The sequence below is a fragment of the Perissodus microlepis genome, chromosome 7, assembly GCF_051167445.1.
Source record: "Perissodus microlepis isolate ML-2025 ecotype Zambia chromosome 7, ASM5116744v1, whole genome shotgun sequence".
NCBI classification, from domain to species: domain Eukaryota; kingdom Metazoa; phylum Chordata; class Actinopteri; order Cichliformes; family Cichlidae; genus Perissodus; species Perissodus microlepis.
In genome coordinates, this window is record NC_140467.1 from 9,493,342 (window position 1) to 9,505,741 (window position 12,400).

Genomic DNA, 12,400 nt, shown 5'->3' on the forward strand with positions numbered 1-12,400 from the left:
CATGTCCATAACATTTCACAATGACTCAACGTACTGCATAAACAACAGCAAAAAGAGAATTGATGCCAAAGTACATGACTTGACCTTGGGTTAAAATGGATCATGGTACACTGATCCATTAGCTGGATGATGGTGGTAAGCCATACTCTGGGTGAGATCCATTAGGTGATGACAAACACTATGAGTCATTGTGCAGCATGACAGCATCAGACTTGTAGGAAACTCAGTCGATAATTCTGTTATCATCCTACTTAGGATATAGTAATGATCACAGTCATGCTCTGACCTTGAGATCAAGATTTGCAAGTGGAAAATCTTTTAGACCATGATAAACTGTAAAATATGTACAAATACATTGACACACATAGAAATGCAACATACCGTCTGCTGTTCTGGGTGTATATGCAATATGAGTACGAACAGTGCAGGAAACCAGTACAAATGTGCACAGTGAAATAACACTGAAAAAGATGCATGACTCACATGCATCTGGAGTGTTTCTATCAATGTACTGGTTGAAGTCGAGGAGAAATTGGGTGTTGTTGAGTGACAACTTCAGCTCTTTGCAGTACTCCCTGAAGAAACAGCATTGGTCAATTGGATTCTCCTGTATAGTATATAGAGGATGTATAGTAAATGTGAGGACCACTCACCTTGGAGCAATGTAGGTATAACCAAATTCATCAAATCTCTCCTGCTGCAAGGTCTCCATTGCTTTTGAAAAACAAAAAACAACCTTGTTTAGGCTCATATTATCAGATATTATGTTATCCAAAAATATATTTTTACAGATAAGTAGAATAGGAGCCAGCTGTGTGATGGCTATATGTAAAATTATTCACTGTGAGATGACATGATAAGCAGACAAACAGAATTTATTTTGGTTGATACACACACAGGAGTCCAAATTCCATGACAAGCTCCAAAATCCATAGCCATACATAGCCACAAGAGAATTAGACAGATATGAGGTGATGGATTAAAGTAGAGAGTGTGAATGGAGTTAGAATGGGAAGCTATGAGAGAATAACTGACTGAGAAATACTTGCCTTCTTGCCCTGTTGTGACCCCAGAGAAAAAGAGTAGGAGAGAGGGGAAAGCAGGAAAGACAAAGGGTGATAAAAGTGAGTTTGTCATCTGACGAATGATGTCATACCTGGGAAAATATGTTGAGATGTGTATATTCCCTACAGTAGGTAATGAAATACTATGCTGCACTGAAAGGATATTAGGACTAATAGACAAACCTTGAATATATATATAACAGAGATTGATTGCACTTTGTAGAAAAGAACAGAACAGAACATAAAACAATGAAAGGTGGGGTAGACTGTGGGAATGCAAGGAAACAAGATGTAAATATAAAACAATATGAGAAAATTTTTCTTCCAGGGTGTTACTTGCTGCAAGTCTGGATTTTATTAAAAAAAACAGTCTGGTAATTCTTATCGTATAAATGACATGGCAGGCATCAATAGCCATCATTCTGTAGTCTCTTAAAATGAAGAGTTTTTTTGGACATTGCCTTTAAAATATATTGACTCGTGCGGTGCAGTCTGCAAAAACAATTACTGAGCGCTGAGTTTCTTTGGGGTCATAGAAATCTGGTGCAGGGTGAAACAATGTCCTTCACATATAAAACATAACAAGCAGATTCATCGTTGCTGTGTCTCTATAGACTGGGAAGGGTGTCTTTATGTCTTTACTTTTCTCTCATCACTTCCTCTACCACAGTATTGGGTCACATCAACAAATATAAAGTTCCACTATATAGATAAAGAAAAAGTCCCACATATATTCATCCACCTTACCCATTGCTTTAAGGACAATTTCTAATATCCTAGAGAACAAGTGAGTGCAAAAACCACCTTGGTTTCTGCACTCACTCGATAAGCTGGATTAAGGTGGTTTTCTGGTGGTCTGGCCCCAAATGGAAACTCAATATGGCTGTATGGAGAACTTTAGAGTCCAATCTTCCTATCAGTGCAGACTGTGGCACTGAGGCACAGCATGCTACTTTCTTTAACAGGCCTGTAAACGTTCTGACAGCATTTATGGCACAGTGACAAAGTCGTTACGGTAACCGAGGGAGCGATACAAAGGCTGAAAGAGTCAGTCAAGATCTCATCTGTTGGAATAGCTACACTATTGCTTATGCTTTGTGGTGTTTACATCAAAGTTAGCAAAAAATTAACTAAAGCCAGATATGCCAAATCCAGTGCTTTTTTCAGCCACGTTTAACCCTTGACTAAAATGGCCCTCTGTGCTTTGATAAGATGATAAACATCTCAATGCAATAATGCAAACAATAAAGGACAAAAAAGGTTTATGCAATGGAAGAGCATCACACAGCAAGAAGGAAACAGAGGACACAGAACAGTGAGTACTTGCCCCAAGAAGAAGCTGTAAAATCCCGGTTCAGAAGCAGGAGAAGAGACAGAAAAAGCTGCATCAGAATCAAAATGCAAGCAATTGTACAAAGAGTGGCACACAGAATGTGTGCATGTTAGCGTGTGCCTGAGCTGTGTTTTCATGATTTATAAGCAACTATTACATTCGCTATGTTCTGAGGTGTTAAAAGAAGCAGCCCGTTTGCATTATACAGAGAGCTTTTGGAGCGCAGAGTGAAAAAATAAATAAATCGGCCAAAGAAAAAAACGAACATGGGGGTGGTGGGAGAGGGGTATCAAGAAGAATGAAGAGTGTGAGGTGAGGACAGGTTTATAGATAAGATAGAGAGACAGAGAAATAGGTTGAGAGTCAGGGAAAACAATCCAGGGTAAGGTACGTCTGCTTAAGGTAGGTCATCACCCTGTTAACAATTTAGGAAAGAAAAGTTGGACTTAACGACAGAAAGGAAGACATAATTGGCCAAAGAAATATTATTAAAAGTGTAATGTCCAAAAAAAAAAGAAAAAGGAAAAGAAAAACAACTAGTGTGGTAATGGAGATGATAATGAGGAGATGAGAGAAGCCCAAATGAAGGGAGTAAAGAAGGATGGAAAAGCAAAAAAAGAGATAAGATCAAAAGACCCAGTGCTTGGGCTGGGTATGTGAGAGGGAAAGCATGTGGAAGAGTTTGTGTGGGAGCGAAGGGTGACTGACCAGTGGGTTGCACTAGAAAAGAGAAACTCTGTAGGGATTTGGCAGTTTTGAGGAGTAAATACAAAGGAGTCGCTATGGTTCCAGCTATGAACAAGCAGTACAAAGCAAGTGGGGACACTCAAGAGAAAAACCCAAAGACAGTATGCATGGGGGTAATGATTTGTTTGCTGGTTATCGTCGCTGTATATGTCATACTTACACATGGCTTGTTTAATATCATCCCCCAGTTTAGCTTGAATGAAGTGTTCACTGTATTTAGGCAACACAAGAGCCAGGCTGCAGAAAATATGACCACAGACAGACTCAAAGGTAGCATCATCTGAATAAAATTGTACAGTAAGTACGAAATTATACATTAAATATATAAAAAAAATAAAGGATGCTTTCCAAAGAGTTGTTTTTCCGGAATACATTTATAGTGGACTACACATGTGATCTCTTCAATGTATTTCTCATTCAACAGAGGCTGGTGTTAGAAACAAGAGAGTGACCCCTGTTGGCTTAGGTACAGCAGCATCTTCCAATATTTGATGTCTCAGTGCTAACTGGGTTTGAGCTTACATTAAACAGCTCAAGCATCCTTAAAAATATATATATAATACAACATTTTTTGTAATATGTGTCACCTGTAGTCTGTTCCATTGACTGGTGCCCACGTGTAGGTCCTGATTCCACTATCTATATACCTCTGCAACAGATGGTGCATACAAAAAAGAGAATTCAGAATTGTTCTGTAAATGGTAAAGTTATGTATCAAGCTCCCTTTTAGTTGTGGAAAAATAAATAAATTTGTTACAAAGAAACTATTTTCATCCCAAACCAGGAGCTCTGTCACATCATTAGCGCCTCACTTGTGGTGCAAAAATAGTCCAAAATATCCTCACGTAAAAGGACCTTCGTTATAGCAAGCAAGAACAAAAACTGTTTTCTTGTAGCAGGAGATAAAAATGTTTCTACATAAGTTGTAACTCTTTAAATGTAATAAATGTAAACATTTAAGAAAGCTTGAAATACATATTTATTCTGATGGCTGACTTAATATGTCAATATGGCTCAATCATTTTCAGTTACAGTACCTGTAGCATTTCTCAGTGCCTCATTCATAAAGTTAATATAATTTTGCATTGAAGATATAATGTAGCTTGTGGCTGGGTTTGCCAATTTTAAAAACTTCCACCAGTTACTGCACTGTAATATGTTAATCCCCTTCAGCATATTGCCTTACCTCATCCTGAGTTTTGACCAGAGTGTTAATGGTGCGCTCTCCTGTTTCACCATCAATCATCATCCTCCTGATCTACACATCGAGACAAACAAACACCACAGTTACACTTTTTTTTTTAAAAAATCAGATTGACTGATAATAATAGATCATTTTAACAGTTTGTCTCATGGCTTCATATAAACAAGTTAGTCAGACAACCTGGAAAATCACTTGCAGATACTAGGAATAGTAACCTGTGACAGGACATGACATGACAGCATACCTATCTGTATGTTTGCGTGGCAAACTTTGACTTGTGTAAGTGTTTGTTTGGGGGGGATTGACGTGCTTCTATATACTACACCTCTATTTTGATGTCGTTCTCCAACTCAGCATCCAGAAAGTCCAGAGTAACAGGCTCCTGAAATTTAGGATTCTGTGGAAAGAATAATATTTCACTCAGAGAGAGGCACAGTTTTAGATTAACTAAGGACAGCTTAATCAATCACACTGACAGGATCAGTGTGATCAAAACAAAAGAGAATTTTGATTTAACTATAGACTTTTGATTAGCTGAGCTCAAAATAATATATTATGAGTTTTGTAATATAAAATTCACTCAGACATATCAATTAATCTAAAGTCTACTGAGCTAATATAGAAAAATGTTCCAGGGGACCATTTTGCAGCTGTTATTCATCATCAGTCTACCACAGATTCCTCTGCATTTTGTAACTTGGATGGACAAGTAAGACAGTTTCATCTACATCAACTTTTTCAAAGTGTATCACTAAGAATAGTAAAGTCACCAAAAAGAATTATATTTTATTAATGCTGACACATCTGTCTTGTCTTATACACAGCTTTCTGCAATTTCCCAAAGAGTGACACGTATCAAACTAAAACAATTCTGCACAGTTATCATAGACAGTCTGCTTCACTTCATTATTTTCTGTTAATTTTCTTATGAGCAGTTTAGCTGAATAGGTTCATATTGTGTCACTTCCCTTTGTTTCCTTTTCTTAAAAGCTAATTTTATAGTAGTGAGCACTTCTGGTCTTCCATGTTTGAAATTTGGCTCCCACAACTACTTATGTGTCTAAAGGGACTGGGTTGATGTGGTCAGAAAGGCTATACAACACATTATTCCATAATTTTAAAAGGTTTTATTCATATAAACGGCACAAAAAACCCTAACAAAAAAATGGAAACATGTGCAAATATGCATTATTGTGTTTGTGTTTAGATACTTAAACAATGAGACAACAACCCTCGGATTTTTTACTTTAATAACATTATTAACAAAAATGTGCTTTTTAGTAGTTTTGGGAACATTTTTAGAGCACGGTTAAAGATCTAAGATTTATGAAAAAACTGTTAAGGAGTAAACCCTTAAGTGGAAAAAGAAGATGGTATAACAGATGGTGTACTACAGTACTGGGTAGGTAGGCAGCAGATATGCATTTAGGTGTTACTAATACGAACGAGACATCAGTTATTTGAGATGTTCTTTTTGGGTCAGTTCATTAATTTTCCTCAACACATGAATCTAGTTAAATCTTGGGAATAAAAAATAAAGGCTAACATATGGTAGCAGTTTGACAGCATATCTGACATCAGACACAGCTAAATCAGATTTGATACAAAGTGACACTGAACTCTATGAATGTCCTCTCTTAAAAACCTTATACGTCTGAGTGGCTTTATGGTGGTATAAAATAGTAGCAGTAATCTTGTGCTTCTCTATAAAACAGCAGTACATGGAATCTGATACCAGCGTGTCCTTCATAGTTCTTCACTCAAAATAAAGGGTTGGGTGGTGAGAGCATAGCAGTGTTGAAGTGATGTTTTCTATATAGATTCTTGCACGGTGGTATACATTGTGCAAGCCGTACTGCAGCTCAAAGCACACAGACTTTGACTGTAAAGTAGGCTATGTTGGATACAGAGGAATAACTTTGCTTTTTTTAAGTTTTAAAATGAAGTATGATTTACTGTGGGAAATGCACATGGACAAGAAAAGCAACTAACTAGAATAATCATTTACACTAAAGGCCATCAGTCAAGGTTCTTACATGTAAGTGAAATAAATTGAAGCAACAAAGGAAGATGATGACGACGAAGCATCTCAGCATGAAAACGAGAAAAGAAAGAATAAAAGATCAAGAGGTACAACACTGGGTGATACAGAATGAAACATCAAACACGAGTTAGACAGGAAAGAAAATGAAGAGAAGGGAAATGGGAACGGTGGATGGTGTGAACGGCAAAGAAAAAAATCAAATGAGACGTAAGGAGTTAGAAAAGAAAGGATAACAAAGTAGGGGAGCGCTGTATGTCAACAATGTAGTGAGCAGAGATGGGGTGTGAGATCAGAATGAAAACACTCTAGCAGAAGGGTAGGTCTGCGTGATGAATATGAAATATGCACAAACATAATCAAATACAGAGAGAGCTGAGGCAGTGTGAAAGACAGAGAGAGAGAAAGAAAGAGAGGGCCCCATCAGTATTCATACAATCTCCCATTCAGACAATAAGCCTTACATACTGTATTTAAAAAGTGTGTGGTGGGCTGATGGGAAAATAGCTGGCTTGAATGCCACGTGAACATGAGGTCATTCAGAGAATAGCTTTGATGCTTATGTATGGTTGAGTACAGTATGTGTGTTATTACAGTAAGACTGCTTTAGGCTTCCATGCCTTTTTATACAGATTTGAAGAAATCTAAACTCATATTGTGACATTACTGATATAAAAAAGTAGAAAACAAGTAAAATGATAAAACAGTGTCTGCTTCTGTGTAGTTGTTCACCTCACGTATACAAGGAAAGTACAAGCAGCCATGGAAATGTTGGAGAATAGCAAATGCAGCAAATACACTCTCTACAAAGGTTAAAAAAAATCATATGTCTAATTTTTTGGATTAACTTCACTGTAAATTTTTATTAATCTAATGCTGCCATCTTTCAGTTTAACTAAAAATAGTGGCATACGGCATCTATATGTTTTAAACGACTAACTATTTTTCATTTTTGTCAGAACCAGCCTTGAGACAGAATAAACCCACACTGATGGATGGTGCATAATGGCAAAAACAAACAATATATATAGCAGCAGAGCAATAATCACAAGCAACAGAATAAAGTAGAATGGCTTCCGCATAGGCGATTCAGACACAGAATTGCAAACTACTAAAAGAAGCAGTAATACCCTCTGCAAAAGGTGATATTTACCTGTGGTTATTGCTTCTTCATCACTGAAATCTCTTCATCTACAGAAAACACTACATGACTACTTCTGCAAACTACAGTGCATCTACTTTATCTCACCTCATGAAAAGTGACAGCATACTTATTATTGAGTCTGAGCTTCCTGTTACGGATTCTTTTCTAGGAAATTTATGAAAAAAGATACAGAGATACACTTTGATTTCTAAGAATTTTTTTGAGATGGAGGATTTATTTTTGTTTGTTGAGACTAAAAAGAAAAAAGAAACATACACAAGTTTGCAAAACAGATCAAACAAACACTATATAGCTTTGCAATAAACACAATGACAGAAATACATCAAGATTCATAAAAATACTCAGTGCTGAGGTGGTATAACCTTTTTAAGCCCATGGCTGCCTTATTTTTCTCATGTTTACTATTTAAAATAAGTGGCTCCATACATGTTTGTCTTAATGGAGCTGAGTGTGGACAGTGGATTGATAGCTCAAGTGCGTCTTAAAAGATTTCAGAGTTGCTTTTCTAAAGTTCTGGGCAGAATATTGCCCTTATGGAGGCTCTGAGTGTGCATTTGCCTCTGGCTGAAAGTAGTGAAATGCACAGAGATTTGCTGAAAAGTAGGCAGAGACCATCTGTGAGGTTATTGCTAACTCATAATGGGCCACATCTTAATACATGCCTGTGGCAAGAAGCACTAGTGCTTTTCTTTGAGGAATTGTAAGATGAATCGGAGCCTTTGACAGGTCAAAAAAAGCAGCTTGAAAGTTAGCATGCTCGGTGGCATCCTGGTTGCTTTATATGGAAGCGTTTCCTTCATATTTCAGCTTTAAATATATATTATCTAATTTTTAAAAACTAAAACATTAAATTATTTTTTATTGAGACTGAATGCAGTAATTGCTACTCTTAAAAAATATTCTTTGCCAAGTCTATATATCTATTTAATCCCATAAGGGGAGAGTGACCTTCTAGCCAATATCTGAGGACTGATGATAGCAAGTCATACTCTAACACAGGGATAGATTCTCTTTATGAAGACTGATGAGGTGACGTGGTGAACATGGGAAAGTTTGAAAGAAGACCGCACCATATGCTAACCAGAATAATATTTACTGAGTGCAAACAGTTACTGTGAAACCATGATAAATAGATATAATTTAATGCTTTCAGATATGGACCTACTCAGCCACACAAAGTTATGTACAAGATCAGACGCCATACCTTTGGCTGGAGATTGGGGTGCAGCAGCACATATCCATTGGGATCTATGGCAAAGTAGTAACCATTTGGACCAATCTGATGCAAAAGAGGTACAGAGGAAAGGGAATATAATATGTGAGTCCATAAAATCCCGTGATTATGTTAGATTTTTGACATGTCAAGGCACTGTACAAAAGAGCAGCTCCACTGGTCCAAAAACATGAGTACACAATGGAAAAAGGACCAGTAACTGATAACAAAAGCAGTCTTATCAGTGCGTGACCTTTTTTAAACAGACTTGAAAAGAACAAGCCATCTAATGAATCACATCACTCACTAATTGCTCCAGAGGGAAACATCCGAGCAAGTGCTTTACAGCTGAGCAAGTCGTGTAAAGTTGCTCCTTTACAACAAAGGCATTTGTCTCCATGCATGTGATCACACACGGGTATGGGTGGTACACTCACTGTGAAGCGTGGTGTGAGCTTCTTGATGTCATCAAGAGACACGTCAATCGCCATTACGCCAAGAATCAACTGATTCTGGTGCTAATGGGAAGTATGAGAGAAAAGATAAGGACAGATACGAGCCCTCACGTGATGTGTTCATGCATTCATTTACTATACCTCCTCGTTTCTTTTATCTATGGTCTTGGTTCTGTTGAAGACAGGTAGCGTTCCAGTGATGACGAGACCAAGCTCCTGATCGAGAATAAAGCAAAAGCCCTATTTAGCAATATTCTTGAGCAAATGGGACTGGGAGCAAAATGGGTGATTTTTTTCATTAAAAAAAACAAAAAGAATTTGTAACATAAATTGCAAAATACATACCAGAGCATCAAGGTATACGTTAGTCCACTGGACTTGTTTGGCCTGCTTGTCTGCTAGAACCATAGGTCTTCCCAGGACATCTAGATATTCCTAAATTGGACATATAACATCATTTAATACTGCAGATTCTTTCAAATAAAACATATTCGTTCATTGTTTAACATTAATTAATGTTAAACACAAAAAAAAATCACCTGTGTGTTTATTCTGATGGCTCCGATGGATGGAATCTCATAGAAATAACCTGGATAGATGATTAGGAAACAATAGATAGCATGTAGGTATGAATAAAACACCATGTAGGAGTAAATGATGCAGGGTGTAAATCTGCAGTTTAATTTACTGCATCATAACATTTGATTGTGTCAGCTGAGTTACAAGACACAAATAAATAGATGAAATAACTGCCATCCAGATTTCTTGCTTGTGCATCACTGATGAGATTGTTTACTGATTAGTCTCACAAGGCTCATTAAAGACAGCCATTCCTGTTAAGATTTCCGTCATCTGGCCAAGGATGTCCTCAGCTCATGCTGTGCCCTTTGAGCATTTCTAGCATGTTTTATGGTGTCCTTAAATATTCCAAGTTAATCATAGAAATAATTCTTCAGTAGAACATAATGTTTTCTAATACTAAGAACAGATTAAGCACAGATGCATGCTGGGATCAGTGTTGTACCTTTGTTCGAGCAGGCCATCCACTGAATGGGTCCTTTGTCATAGTTGTGTTGTCCTACTGAGAAGGTGAAGATCCTAACCTGAAGCATAAGGTTAAAAAAAATCTCTCCATGTTACCTCTTACAATGTTGAAAAACCAACAAAGAAAAATTGTTTTACAAAAAGTTAATGTAAATACTTATAATTATTAATCAATTTAACACATTTAAAGCTGAACACAAAATAAAGGTGAAATCTGTCTTTGATCATGTGACTTTGAGCATCATATGTAATGTAATCTTTTTCCTGTTTTGACATGTTGAAATGTGATGCAACCTTGTGTAAATCCTTGTGTGAATAAATGAAATGAGTTACAGACCATTTAGAACCTGTATTTATTTGAAAATAGTACTAAAACAACATGTGAAATGATGAAACTCAAAGAATTTTGGAAAATGTGGGGACCAGGAGAGAATAAAATAAATAATTTGTCAGACCACAGGAAAGTTTTCCATCTTAAATGAGTTTGGGCTCAAAAAATGTTGAGCTTCAAGTTTTATTATCACAAATGCAATGATCTGGTTTTTGCATGTTAATCTAGGAGTTTACATTTTTTGGGAAGCATAAAGCAGGAAATGGAAATTTCATACTTTAGCCTGGTTCCTTTGCAGAGGCATTCAGTTCTGCTTTTGTTCATATTTTGCACAGCATCACAGCTATTTTGGAAACTGTGTGAAGCCTTAGTTTCACACCCTCATCTGCCTTGTGAAGAAAATTTTCCATAAAGAGAATGTGCACACAGAAAACACAACCCAAAGGGAGTTCCAAGAGGTAGCACACACACACAAGTTTGTTGGTGTGTGTGTTTGTATTATTCATAATGTGTGATGTAAATCTACTTGCTCCCACTTCCACTGCTGAACATAAAGCAAGTCCCCAAAATGTTAATCCTTAAATTTCAAAGTATGGCAGAATTAGTTTGAGAAAGTAAGGAATTTATGTAAGTTAACTGTCCTCTATAATGATAGAAACGTGTGTGTATGTGTGTCTTTTGTATACCTTTTTGTCAGCATTATATTTCTCCAATATGGCCTGGGCTCTTTCCTCTCCTCCATCAGTGAACAGCATGATAATCTTGTTGCAGTTTGCTCTGCTCACATTAGTCTATCAAAGAAAATAAACATGGAGATTAATTATTTGTCATGTTTTTAGCCACATATGCTGTGGGCACATGGATCAATTACTCTTTTGGAGAAAAATATTCAGGCATTCACTAAAGCCTTTGCTTTGCATTGTTGCTTAGATAAGATTTTATCTAGCATTTTCATCAAAAACACCCATTTTGGATAATCAAAATACTCCACGCAACTTAAAAAAAATTGTTAAAGGCAATTTTCTTCTATCCCAGAGAAAGCCTGCATGTTTTTATACTGTTAGGAAGCCTGGGTACTGTAGGAGTCTCAGACAGCAGATTTAAGCCCAGGACGTTCTTCTTTTGTGAGGCAACAGTGTGAACCATTCCACCACAATGCAGCCTCTATCTATGAAGATGACATATATATATATATATATATATATATATATATATATATATATATATATATATATATATATATATATATAATGAGTAGACAAATCCTAAGTTTTTCGCCCAATAGATAAAACCTTTTGTTATGAAGATCCACCTGCTTTTCATATAGTGACATATATTTTTGCTTTGTCCAACAGAAAAGGTTATGAACAGCTGCTTAGATTAATTGGCAGAAATTCTAAGCATCTTACTCTGAATCCTATCAAATATGCACTACTTCTAACCTCCTGCATTAATATTATTCAGTAAAAAGTAAGGGATGGGACTGAATAGTCAATTTCAATTAGGAAAGTTCATAATTGAGGGAACTGTCCTGGAAGTTTCTGTGTGTTAGCTATAATAAGAGGTTTGAAATCTCTAATTACACTGAAATGTGCTTCAGTGCTTCCTTTATTAGCTCCTTTGGCACCGGATAAACTGAACCATCCTTTATGACAGGAAATGAGACAATAACATCCCAAAATTTATAGCGTCAACAAACCTGACAAAGTGGCACAGATCATGAAAATGTTAATTAAAAGCGTTTTAAAAGCTATTTCACGCGACAACCTGCTAATAGGTTTTGAATTTTCAACAGCAGGCTGT

General features: G+C 36.6%; 1 protein-coding gene across 7 annotated transcripts in view; it reads right to left on the minus strand.

The window, feature by feature from the left end:
- LOC146382540 (voltage-dependent calcium channel subunit alpha-2/delta-1) overlaps window positions 1–12,400 on the minus strand; it is a 70,272-nt gene that overhangs the window by 16,540 nt on the left and 41,332 nt on the right. For 4 of the 7 annotated variants that reach the window (XM_084933257.1, XM_084933258.1, XM_084933259.1 and 1 more), the window contains exons 12-25: window positions 11,284–11,388; window positions 10,247–10,325; window positions 9,762–9,811; window positions 9,568–9,657; window positions 9,364–9,438; window positions 9,205–9,285; window positions 8,759–8,833; window positions 7,639–7,698; window positions 4,674–4,730; window positions 4,331–4,402; window positions 3,732–3,793; window positions 3,305–3,381; window positions 654–714; window positions 484–575 (exon numbers count right to left, since the gene is read on the minus strand). In XM_084933257.1, coding sequence (XP_084789383.1) covers window positions 484–575; window positions 654–714; window positions 3,305–3,381; window positions 3,732–3,793; window positions 4,331–4,402; window positions 4,674–4,730; window positions 7,639–7,698; window positions 8,759–8,833; window positions 9,205–9,285; window positions 9,364–9,438; window positions 9,568–9,657; window positions 9,762–9,811; window positions 10,247–10,325; window positions 11,284–11,388 — 1,036 coding nt within the window. Of the gene's footprint in view, window positions 1–483; window positions 576–653; window positions 715–3,304; window positions 3,382–3,731; window positions 3,794–4,330; window positions 4,403–4,673; window positions 4,746–7,638; window positions 7,699–8,758; window positions 8,834–9,204; window positions 9,286–9,363; window positions 9,439–9,567; window positions 9,658–9,761; window positions 9,812–10,246; window positions 10,326–11,283; window positions 11,389–12,400 lie in introns of all 7 variants that reach the window. The other 3 variants (XM_084933261.1, XM_084933263.1, XM_084933262.1) reach the window with 1 other exon arrangement.